The following is a 12481-nucleotide window of genomic DNA, read 5'->3' as shown; positions in this document are numbered from 1 at the left end:
CACATACACAGAGTGACAGAGAGAGAGGAAGGGAGGGGAGAGAGACAGAGGGAGAGACAGAGACAGACACACACACACACACACAGAGTGAGTGAGAGACAGACAGACAGACACACACACACAGAGTGAGTGAGAGACAGACAGACACACACACACACACACAGAGTGACAGAGATGGGGGAAGGAGGAGAGAGAGACAGAGATACAGAGAGAGAGACAGACAGATAGACACCCAGAGAAAATGACAGAGGGAGACAGAGAGGGAGGGAGAGAGAGACAAAGAGCCAGAGAGAGAGAGAGAAAGAAAAAGAAAAAAAGAAAGAAAGTGGGAGAGAGAGATGAAATTAAAAACAACAACATACAAACCTGACTTACTCAAACTATCCAAGGAAATGCAAGGCCAATGTTCACATTAGTGGTTGTGACTTAGTCATTGTCAGGATGTAATTTTGTCTACATTGTAAGGCAAATTTTACGGAATTTAACGTTATCGATAAATAATATCGTTCTAAAGTTTTTGTTTTATTAGTTGTGTTATTTGTATCCTCCCGACCTATGTGGATACTTGCATGCAGAATATTCTCAATAAAAACTTATTGAAACTAAAAACAGTGTACCATCCTATGTATTTTCAGTTTTAAAAATGCGGCTCTCCAAATAAATTTCAATCGTGGTTTTGGCGAGATTTGGCTCATTTGAAAAAAAAGGTTGCCCACCACTGTCCTAGGCTGTAATTTTACCATATTTAATTTAAGAGTGAGCCCTATTAAAATTCAGTGAAAACAAGTTCTACGTAGAATTGCTTTTACCAAACAATGTTAATTGTTTTTTTTTTCCGTTGATGAAATCAAATCATCCCCAGCCTTTTGGGATCTCCTCCCCCCCGCCCCCCGCTTCAGAGTTGGGGGTTTTCTATACTTGCATATGCTAGGCCTTGTCAAATATATTTTTTAATTCAGGAATATATAGTAGGCTATCTAATCAAATCACCAAAATGTGCCTTATTTTTTCTTTCTTTCAGACTTACATTGGTTCCATTGTTGCCTCACTTAACCCCTATAAAACTATCCCAGGTCTATATGATCAGACCATGATAGAGCATTACAGCTGTCATCACCTGGGAGAGATTTCACCTCATATTTTTGCTATTGCTAATGAATGCTACCGCTGCCTATGGAAACGTCATGACAACCAGTGTGTTCTCATCAGGTATTTTGAATAATGTATAAATTACTCCAGCTGAATTGTTGCTGAATTTTGATTATATGTGGAATTCTGCATTGTTGAATATGCTTAATTCTTTAAAAATGAAATACTTGGAAGTATAGCTTCATTACATGATCCCAATCTCTTCTTGAAGACAAATATCTTCATATCTAATATATGTCATGTGGTCATTCAATAAAAATATGTTTCTAGTTTTATATAGTTTACTTTGGTCAATTAACTTAGACTTCATTTCACTTTGAACACTTTGATTTTCTCACTGAGTTATGTCATGCTGTGCAGAAGATTAATTTGTCACCAGTAGTCATGAATAAGTACATTGATCAAAGAAAGGCCTTTTAAAAACTCATAAATAACAGCAGCAGTAATAATGAAATTCTTGAATATACTGGTTGGTTTGATCTCCTTAATTGAACTTGCTTATTTTCTCTATTGTTTAACCTAACCTACACTTTCATTTAATGCAGATAAAATAGTGTGTCACTAGATCCTAATGTTCAGTTGTTTTCTGAGATATGACATTTCAATTATTGTATTAATGAAATGTTGCACTTCAGTTCTCTACGTGTGTTAGGACACATGAAAGATCTTTATGTAAAATCATTCATACTAGTAGCATATCATGGATAAAGCTTCGGAAGAGCAGGTTGATAGGGACAGTTGCTTTGGACTCCATGTTTTGAAAGGATCTCATCTAAAAGAAGATTAATCAATTATAACCTCAATAATTATTTCAGTGTTCTGGGTCTCCATAATATAGACCTTAGATTTCAGTAAACAAAAATCAGTAGAAAATTGTATAGGATACAGAAAGAAGAATGATCATTGAATGAATATTGGCTTTTAAAGTTGGGGTATCTTGGGAAAACGAAAAGCCAAGAGGTGTGAATCGCCCGCCCACTTCTCGGTATGGGAATGCAACATGATCCTATAGATTGGGGTTTTGATAGTGTGGTTGTGCCCATCATTATGGTTTTTGAGATCCTTCTCCTATAGACTCCTGGCCTCAAAGTCTTAACATATCTTCTTTGATAGGATTATTTGGGAGGCAATAATAGCTCTGGGATCTCATTGGTCTCATTAATAGTATTAATGTTTCAAATAAGTTAAATTGGATATGTTTAAATATTTGTACGTTTAAAATGCTATACCACTTTTCACTATTTTTCCAGCTTATAGTAAACATATTCAACTCCCTGTGGGGCTGAAAAGAATTTGAACTTGTTCTGAAAAGGCAATACAAATGCTTGGTGTACTTCCCTGAGGGGGTGGGGTGGGGAGCAATTCCAAAGTTGGGAGATTTTCATGAGAAATGCCACTTCCTGAGTAGTCACTGAGCAAGATAACCCAAGATGATGTCATCTGTTTTCTGTCTATCACATTTAAATATCATTCATCTCACTATCCAAATACAGATATAGGTACAATCCCTAATTCATATAGTCCCGAACTGTAAAAGCTTGTAAAGCAACTTGAGCTATTACTAGAAACTCATGTTTTCTAGTTTTTTATCTTCACCATCCTTATCATATATGTTCAGCTCTCATCACTATTAGTAGCTCAGCCGGTTCTTTATAAAGATTGATTTTCAAAACCTGCTGTGAATTGGGTTGCGAAGGCACCCATCTGTGGATGATAGCTATAGAGATTACGCTAATTTTTATGGTTTTTATTTTTGAATGACTGATTTAAATGTAGGCAGGTTGCTGCAGAGTATGGGCAAAAGCAGAAGACAGATGTTGTTGCCAGAGAAAGATGGGTGTGTTGAAACTGTCAAATGCATCTTTCCAGGGAGAACAGAAAATATTTTCAACGGTAGCCCAATTTTTGGAAACCAGCTAAAAAAACCTGACATGTTGTCTTATTAGTGAATTATTTTATTCCACATTCAGTAGAGACTGTATGTATATAAACAAACATTGTTTTCTATAGGTTCAGGGCAAACAATAAAGGTGATTGAGTATGTACTGCATTCTTAGCTGTCACACATACGAATTGATATTGCCAGTGTTATTGATTAACTCCATTTCTGACTGAGCCAAATGCTGCTGCAACTAGAAAGAATCACTACCTCAATTGTCTACAGTGTTTTGAACCCATTTTACAAAATAGTTTAAAAGCTTAGGAACAAAAAAAACTCCTTCTTTATGGTTTGCAAATTAGTGGATAAAAGGATTTTGGACAGAAATTTGCTCTAGGGGCTATGACTTTTCTAAGCTATTTAAAAATGAAAGAGATAATAAAACAGTGATTTGAAGACGTTGGTGTTCAAATTTTACAGGGCTTGCTTCCAAACAGAAATACAATACCTTATTCTGATCAGGACTTCATAGCACACTGATTATTTTATAGCTACAAATGAGGTGCTTCTGTTAATATCATTTATTCTGTGCCATAATATTATTGGTTGTTGTATTTGCTCTCCAGAGTTGCAGTTACAATAAATTAATTGGTTGGTTGGTTATAATTATACTGTTTGTTAGCATAATTATTTTGTTTGGTCTTCTATAAGTATAGTAATGTGGATTATAGGAATCATAGCTATGCAACTGGTTAATTGCTCATTAAAGACAGCAAACCCCCTCTAGTGGACCTGCTTGTTATTTATCATTTTGTTGCAGGTCATACTTAATTTAGACCATGCTCTAATGACTATATAATTATAATGAGTTATTGGATTGTTGTTTTTAATTGAATTTTATTCAGCTAAATTATTAGGAGTGTAGTCCTATGATATATTGCTATGTGGTATCTAACTCTGTTATCTACATTTGGGCAATACCTTTATTAGAACCAACTGAAGTACCATAAAAATGTAATGCTATTTCCTTCTTTGGTATTTTTCATCAGAACACATGGTGTAAATGAATAACTTTTAGCAAAAGGTGTTACTTTCATTGACTTTCAAAACACATATAAAAGACTCAGTAATTAAGTAGGAGTTTCCCAAGAGTTTTAAGCCATTACTATTGCCTTTACATCACCCTCTTCTCATACACAGTTGATATATTCACAACATAAAGGTGGTTGACCAATGATATTTGAAATTCTTCAAGGTTCACTTAACTCACTGGGAGGAAGGAGAGAAGGTGATATTCTGGAGGGGATAAACTGCAAGGGGTGTTTGTACATATGTGTGATGGTGTCAGTAACTGATATTCCAATTAGCCTGGTGCCATATTTGATACAGATTTTACCTGATCCTTGTACATAGTTCCCCTTGCAGTTGCTCATAATGATTATTGTTAATGAACAAGGCAGGTGATATAAGTAAAATAATTCTGATTTTTTAAAATTCTGAAGCAGCTAAGATTTAGGGGAAAGTTGTAGCAGGAAGAAATAATTTACTGATGAAGTGATTATACCCAAGGTAGCATATATCTGGTATTGGATTTTTGCCTCTAGCTATCCTTTGAAAACCTTCAAACACTCCTGTTTTCCAACAAAAGCAAAAGCAAAACTTCATTCTGGACAAGAATCAACTGTTCATGGGAAGATTTAGTATGTCATATCAAAATAAAAATGTTAATATGATGACTTCGCTGATGATTAGAGTCTTATAGAAAAGTCAAGCCCAAGGATTCATGTATGAAGTTTATTTGAAATACACTCCTTTTTTCTGTTGGTTGTGAAGCACACTGTTATTTAAAAATCAGGTTTTTAACATACTGGAGGTAAGGGTTCCCATGGTGAGTATAATAATATATAATAACTTAGCCAAAGTGTGACAAAACAATAACGTATCAGCATTAGCATGTGGTTATACCATTTCTCTTTACATCTGCAGCCAGCAGTAGCACCAGGACAGTGCATGGTCCGGTTGCATATCTTAAGAATATTTGCTGCTGTACATTGTTTTTCTTGCTTCTTTTGGAGCAGCATGCTATGCATCTCTCACTGATAGTTTAGGACCATTGTTTAGGATAGGGGCAGTTATTAAAAGTGATATGAACTTACAATGCAGGTTGTCCTGGACTTACTGTAAACCCATTTGCTTAGCATAAACAGTGTAAAAACCATATAAAAGCTTGTAAAAATGACTCCCAGGTTCACTGCTCCCAGGTCGAAAGACTTTTTCATAAAATATTTATGTACATCTATCAAATGCCCAGCTTTTCAAAAGGTATTTGGTCTGACTAACTGTAGACTTGTTTTCTTTTTTGTCTTCCAGTGGTGAAAGTGGTGCCGGTAAAACGGAGAGCACTAAGTTGATTCTCAAGTTTTTGTCTGCCGTAAGCCAACATTCTCTGGAATTATCTTGTATGGAGAAAATAGCTAGTGTCGAACAAGCAATTTTGGAGAGCAGGTATATATGTGCTGTGGCATTTTCTTAAGGAAAACAATAAACAAGACTTATGGAAGGAAGTTATTTCAGCATATGCTTGCCTGCTTTGATGATAGAGTAAAAAAAAAGGTTTATTTCTCAGTACTAGTATTTTAACTTAGGTAAAAACTAGATGTTGACGGAACACTTGATACATTTTTCTGTTTTCTTGAAATACATCTTTGAAAGATTGGTGTGGTATATCATAAAGCATTCAGTAAGATGATTTCATGGCAGCAGCCAACTATCATTGGTCAAACTATCTTACATGCAATTTAGCAAGGCAAGAAAAGACCCTTTCTGCTCAAGCTTGAATTGGCTTGCCCTATTAATTCACAGTTTTCAAGCTATTGTTGAATATGTTGTGGAGATCCTCCCCAACCACTCCACCAAGGGTTTGAGTCAGTCAAAATTGCTAGATGCACGGCATCATTCAGCAACAACAGTCTTCATAATTGTGCTTTTGGGGATATGTTGTGTTACAGCTTTTTCCAATTACTTTTCCTTAGGCAGAACCAGCATGAGGAAATGTGATAAACATTCTTTGTATACGTTTGGTCCTGATTTTGAACATTGGAGCAGATATCACCTATTATAGTTGAAAACTATCTGCTCTGTGACCTAACAAACAACTTTTCAGTGTGTATTACAGTGATGCTCCTCTTCTTGTATTTTTATATTATCCATTGTCTTCTTTTTCATCTAATTCTCTCAACCGTAACAAATGTAGTCATTTTTTTCTAGGCTGACATCCACTGACATACATACATACATACATACATACATACATATATAGCTATTGATTAGTTCGTAACTACTTTTGGTAATCTTTAGTAGCTAGTCTCCGTGTCTCATTTAAACATTTTTTAAAATCAATATTCAACTTTCACAGCTATAAATTGCAATTGGCAAACCACTCCTTTAGCAATTTTGATCTTTGTTGTCACAGAGATGTAATTCTGAATAATTTTTAAGCTGATCATTACCTAGGACTATAATTTTTCCTCCATTTCTATAGCACAATATATATTTTTATTTGTACTTCTTCTTCATATAGAAAGCAAAATGTTGCTTATGCCAAGAATTAGTACATTTTAGTATAATAGTTTCTCTATGCTTCACATAGTTGTACTGAATCTAGACCATGTTATGTTATATTATGTTTATTATGTTTGTTTGTATCATGTTTCCCCGAAAATATGACATGTCCTGAAAATAAGGCCATGCCAGTTTTTTGGGGTGGGCAAAAATATGTGGCCTCCCTCGAAAATAAGCCCAGTGGACACCCCCCCTCTGGCCGGGCAGAGTACCACTCACCGACCCAGCGGTATCCCAAAGGTGCCAATCTGCGTGAGCTGGGGGAGGGGGGCCAGCGCTCACGCAGCTTGGCGCCTTTGGGATGCTGCTGGGTAATTGAATGATGAAAAATGAACATAATTATCTGAATTAAACTGGGCCAATCCAAGCAAAGGCGAGAGACGAGGCAGCTTAGCCCTCAGCAGGAATGTGGACATGACAAATGTCTCAGAAGAGAGCTTCCCTAATTTATTGGGCTTTAAAGGTGATGCGAAGAAACATTCAGACTTGCAAGATTCCGTTAATGTAACCATACAATGTTTATTTGTTTATTTATTTATAAGTCAAATTTAAAGAATGTTCATCTCACAGAGCGACTTCTGATCTAGACTATTTTGCTACACAGATACCCCAACAGGTTCTCCCCTCCTTCTCTCTTTCTGGTGTATTATTCTTCCAAGAAATATTTAAACATACTAGAAGTTCATGATTTGCTTGACATAACTGGATGTATTTATACTGTGAATGGACCTTTTTAAACATTAGTGTTACAATATTTCCATCAATAAGATATAATTTTTATTGGACTCATAAACACTTAATAACATTCTCTCTTTTTTTACTGCAGCCCAATTATGGAAGCATTTGGCAATGCAAAGACTGTTTACAACAACAACTCTAGTCGCTTTGGGAAATTTGTTCAGCTGAACTTCTGTCAAAGAGGCAATATTCAGGGAGGAAAAATTGTAGACTGTATCCTAAATTTCCTGTGCCTTGTAATTGTTGTACAAGTGGTGTGTGTGTATACACATATATAAAGCAGCTTGTCTATTTTACTTTTTTCCAAAATAGCACATTAGAATATTAGAAACTCTGAAAAATCCTCTTCTTTTTCTCTCATGGTTTAAATATAGGGAGCTGTATTGAAAAAATATTAGAAAATGTGCATTTTTATTTTTGTATCACTCATTTCTGTTAATCTTCAGAGGAAAACTGTTCCAACTTAATAATTAGATGGCAGCTTTTGCCTAGGGAAAGCTAAAATACAGCTCTATATTCAGCTTTATAAATCAAATAGATAATCCAATCGATTCTATTGTGCAGTGTGTCAGCGAGTGAGTGATTAATCTGAGCCAGGTTTGCTCTAATTAATCCTAGATATGTTTCTCTTTTTCAATCTATGTTGGTCCAGCTGCCTGGCTCCATAGGAAAAAATTCTGTTAGGAGGTTTTTATTTTCTATTAGTGCTCCTTAGTGTGGAAGTAACTAATCCTTTTAAAGTACAGGTAAAACTCGAAAAATTAGAATATCTTGCAAAGGTTCATTTATTTCAGTAATGCAACTTAAAAGGTGAAACTAATATAGGAGATAAAACTCATTACATGCAAAGCAAGATAGTTCAAGCCGTGATTTGTCATAATTGTGATGATTATGGCGTACAGCTCATAAAAACCCCAAATCCACCATCTCAGAAAATTAGAATATTACATGCAATCAATAAAACAAGGATTGTACATAGAACAATATCGGACCTCTGAAAAGTATAAACATGCATATGTACTCAGTACTTGGTTTGGGCCCCTTTTGCAGCAATTACTGCCTCAATGCGGCGTGGCATGGAAGCTATCGGCCTGTGGCACTGCTGAGGTGTTATGGAAGACCAGGATGCTTCAATAGCAGCCTTCAGCTCTTCTTCATTGTTCGGTCTCATGTCTCTCATCTTTCTCTTGGCAATGCCCCATAGATTCTCTATGGGGTTCAGGTCAGGCGAGTTTTCTGGCCAATCAAGCACAGTCCCACAGTCATTGAACCAGGTTTTGGTGCTTTTGGCAGTGTGGGCAGCTGGAAGATGAAGTCAGCATCCCCATAAAGCTCGTCTGCGAAAGGAAGCATGAAGTGCTCCAAAATCTCCTGGTAGACGACTGTGTTGACCCTGGTCTTAATGAAGCACAGTGGTCCAAAGTCCTGTTGTTCCTTGGTCCAAAGTCCTCTTTTCTGATGAGAACAACTTTTGCCAAAAGGACCAAAAACTGGTTCAATGACTGTGGGATTACTGTGCTTGATTGCCCTCTCCATTCTTCCTCTATACTCTGGGTCCTTGGTTTCCAAATGAGATGCAAAAGTTGCTCTCATCAGAAAAGAGGACTTTGGACCACTCTGACCACTGTGATTCATTAAGACCAGGGTCTTAATGAATCTCCTGGTAGACGACTGCGTTAACCCTGGTCTTAATGAAGCACAGTGGTCCAAAGTCCTGTTGCTCCTTGGTCCAAAGTCCTCTTTTCTGATGAGAACAACTTTTGCCAAAAGCACCAAAATCAGGTTCAATGACTGTGGGATTACTGTGCTTGATTGGCCTCTCCATTCTTCTTCTATACTCTGGGTCCTCAGCAAACTCATCTGACCTGAACCCCATAGAGAATCTATGGGGCATTGCCAAGAGAAAGATGAGAAACATGACACCGAACAATGAAGAAGAGCTGAAGGCCGCTATTGAAGCATCCTGGTCTTCCATAACACCTCAGCAGTGTCACAGGCCGATAGCTTCCATGCCACGCCTCATTGAGGCAGTAATTGCTGCAAAAGGGGCCTAAACCAAGTACTGAGTACATATGCATGCTTATACTTTTCAGAGGTCCGATATTGTTCTATGTACAATCCTTGTTTTATTGATTGCATGTAATATTCTAATTTTCTGAGATGGTGGATTTGGGGTTTTTATGAGCTATACGCCATAATCATCACAATTATGACAAATCACGGCTTGAACTATCTTGCTTTGCATGTAATGAGTCTTATCTCATATATTAGTTTCACCTTTTAAGTTGCATTACTGAAATAAATGAACCTTTGCACAATATTCTAATTTTTTGAGTTTCACCTGTAGATATATTTTTCTGTTTTTTAAAAAAATATTGCCAGAAAGATTGGTAGTACTGTACTAATTCTTCATAGCAGATACATGAGAGAGAGAGAGAGAGAGAGAGAGAGAGAGAGAGAGAGAGAGAGAGAGAGAGTGTTTTACATATTATGTCGGGATTGTTTTTTGTATAATTTACTTAATTCTTTTACAAATATATTTCATCATCGGACATTGAGCTCAGCTGTCAATAAAAAGATAGTCATTAATAGTTATATATAATAAATGAACTTTTAAAATTAAAGGAAACTAATACAAATGAACGTTCTTCTGAATAAACATACTAACAAAAATAATATATAAATTACAATTTTTGCAAGTTCAACTGAACCATTTTGTTCCTTGACTTGTATTCACTTGATGCCTCCTAAAGATTTATTAGAAAAGGTAACTTATTTGGTTTTTTCCCCTAATATTTTGAATGGTTTAAAAATGTAAAAGATTTTGCTGAATATATTTCCAAATGTTTTGTCTCATAGAATCGAGTAGTAAGGCAAAATCCAGGAGAGAGAAATTATCATATATTCTATGCCCTGCTGGCAGGGATTGAGGGAGAAAAAAAAGGTGGGATTCAGTTTTGTATTTAAACAATGGCTCTTTCCAAAAGATATTACTGTTTAAGAAAGCATTCTTTATTTATATGATAATAACAATCATGAAAATTTAAACTCTTTCCTGCCCGTGCTCTAAATCCTGTTAAACATGAGAAGCTGAATCATGAGGCAATAGCAACAGGACAGAGAATTTCTTGAATAGAGTAGAAACAGTATAGGAAGTAGCTTTTTTGTAAAGTGGGAGACAGGAGAATATCCTAGTGTACTTATGGTGTTCACATAACATTCTACCAAGACATTGAGTGCCTATATCACTGTCCACAACATACATAAGACATAACAAGTCCATTAACACATTGTTATTTGGTGAACAACCTATTTTAATCTATTTCCATACTTCAGGCGCAGTTATAAAGCAACATTAAAAATAATTGAAACAAACTTTGTTGTACATACATACTGTACATACATTGTAAGTTTCTCCAGGCTTTGGGGGATTAATGCCAAGGTATTGATTAGGTTTTATGCAGATATTTCACCCCTTGACCTAGCATGGCTTCTTCAGTGCAGCAATTCCAGCAATATAGGAGGTCTCTGTAGGAGTTGCTGTGTGTGGCCTGGATCAGTTGTTTATTTGGGTGGTGGATCATTCCCAGCTCAGCAAGCAAGCAAGGTAGACCAATCATAATAGAGACAACATCATTTCCAGCACCCATTTAATTGGCACCTCCCAGGAAGACTCCAATCACTCACCCACCTGAGTTTAAATCTTACGTAGATTGCAGTTACAATCCCTACTTCTGAACTGTTTCACTGATAAAGTCTTGCTGAGACGATGGGGGTTTAGGGGGAAGGATATCTGTAGAAAATTCTATCAGTACTTTGGTACTGATCTCCAGAAAATCATCAATGTGTAGAACAAGTCTGAGTTCTTTATTTCAAATATATATACAAATTCTGATTGTTACTTCTCTTGTAGATTTTAAGCAAATTTGAATATGAGATTTAGCATGATACAAATGTTTTTCCTCTATTCAGATGCATTTTACCTATCTGCACCTGAGAACTATCACTACCTGAACCAGTCTGGATGTGTAGCAGACAAGACAATCAATGACGCAGAAGCATTCAAAGAAGTCATTGTGAGTTTGACCAGTTTTTTCATCCTTTCCCTTCAAGGTCCCATCAAGGAAAACCAATAGAAGAGAATATGTGTAGCTCAGGGTTTTATTGCAGAGTTCTTGGTATTTTTAGTTTAATTGCTCGCAGATGATGCCTGATGATGATGGATTTTTATTCTGATCTGAATCTCTTCTCCTTGCAACCCAACATTGAAGTGGCAAGAAATAAGGAAAGGTTTTATGTGGCCAAAACCATGCTAATTTTGGAGAATCACATCCTTCTGAAGATACTTGTGAGATTCTTCATGTATGGGAGATACCTGGATGATATTATGTGATACGAATGAGCTCAAAGGCTCAGTCATGTTGTGTGTCTTTTCTAGATGGCAATGGAAGTGATGCAGTTCACCACTGAGGAGGTACGAGATGTTCTTAGGCTCCTTGCTGGCATTTTGCATCTTGGCAATATTGAATTTATTACAGCTGGTGGAGCACAGGTGTCCTTCAAAACAGGTGAAAAAATGGCTATTTTCTAAGTATAATTGTGAATGTCTACGTCCTGTCTTATTAGTTCAAATTTTGAATAATTTAAATTAGAACTTAGGACAAATTACAAATTAGTTTAACTCCTCGGTCCTCTAGATCTGTTTTCATTGGATTGACTCTGAAATATAATTTGAAGAATGGCTTACATAAGAAAAAGACTGTTAAGTGAAAATTATACTTATGAATGGCAAATTGCTTATTAGGTTTTTTTTATCTTCCCAAATAATACTACTGTATTTTAGTAGCTCTTTCTGTTACTATAGTTGTTGCTGTATTGTTCTTAGCTCTGAATAGATCTGCAGAGTTACTTGGGCTGGATTCAACGCAGCTAACTGAAGCATTAACACAGAGATCAATGATACTCAGGGGAGAAGAAATTCTAACACCTCTTAATATACAGCAGGTAAAATGCGATTACTTTAGAATGTTTTTGTGTATAGTATTTAGGATCTCTGAAAAAGCTCATTTTTTATTTCTACTGTGGTGTAGTTTC

General features: G+C 36.1%; 1 protein-coding gene across 1 annotated transcript in view; it reads left to right on the top strand.

Moving 5' to 3' along the window:
* MYO10 (myosin X) overlaps positions 1–12481 on the top strand; it is a 151574-nt gene that overhangs the window by 72996 nt on the left and 66097 nt on the right. The window contains exons 4-10 of the mRNA XM_081950109.1: positions 1022–1209; positions 5399–5533; positions 7476–7623; positions 10247–10331; positions 11360–11463; positions 11826–11955; positions 12273–12391. Of these exons, the coding sequence (XP_081806235.1) occupies positions 1022–1209; positions 5399–5533; positions 7476–7623; positions 10247–10331; positions 11360–11463; positions 11826–11955; positions 12273–12391 (909 nt within the window). The remainder of the gene's footprint in view (positions 1–1021; positions 1210–5398; positions 5534–7475; positions 7624–10246; positions 10332–11359; positions 11464–11825; positions 11956–12272; positions 12392–12481) is intronic.

Source organism: Natrix helvetica (assembly GCF_964273705.1).
Source record: "Natrix helvetica genome assembly, chromosome: 4".
Classification (NCBI taxonomy): domain Eukaryota; kingdom Metazoa; phylum Chordata; class Lepidosauria; order Squamata; family Natricidae; genus Natrix; species Natrix helvetica.
The sequence above is the reverse complement of the archived record's forward strand: the minus strand, read 5'-3'. Positions and strand labels throughout refer to the sequence as shown.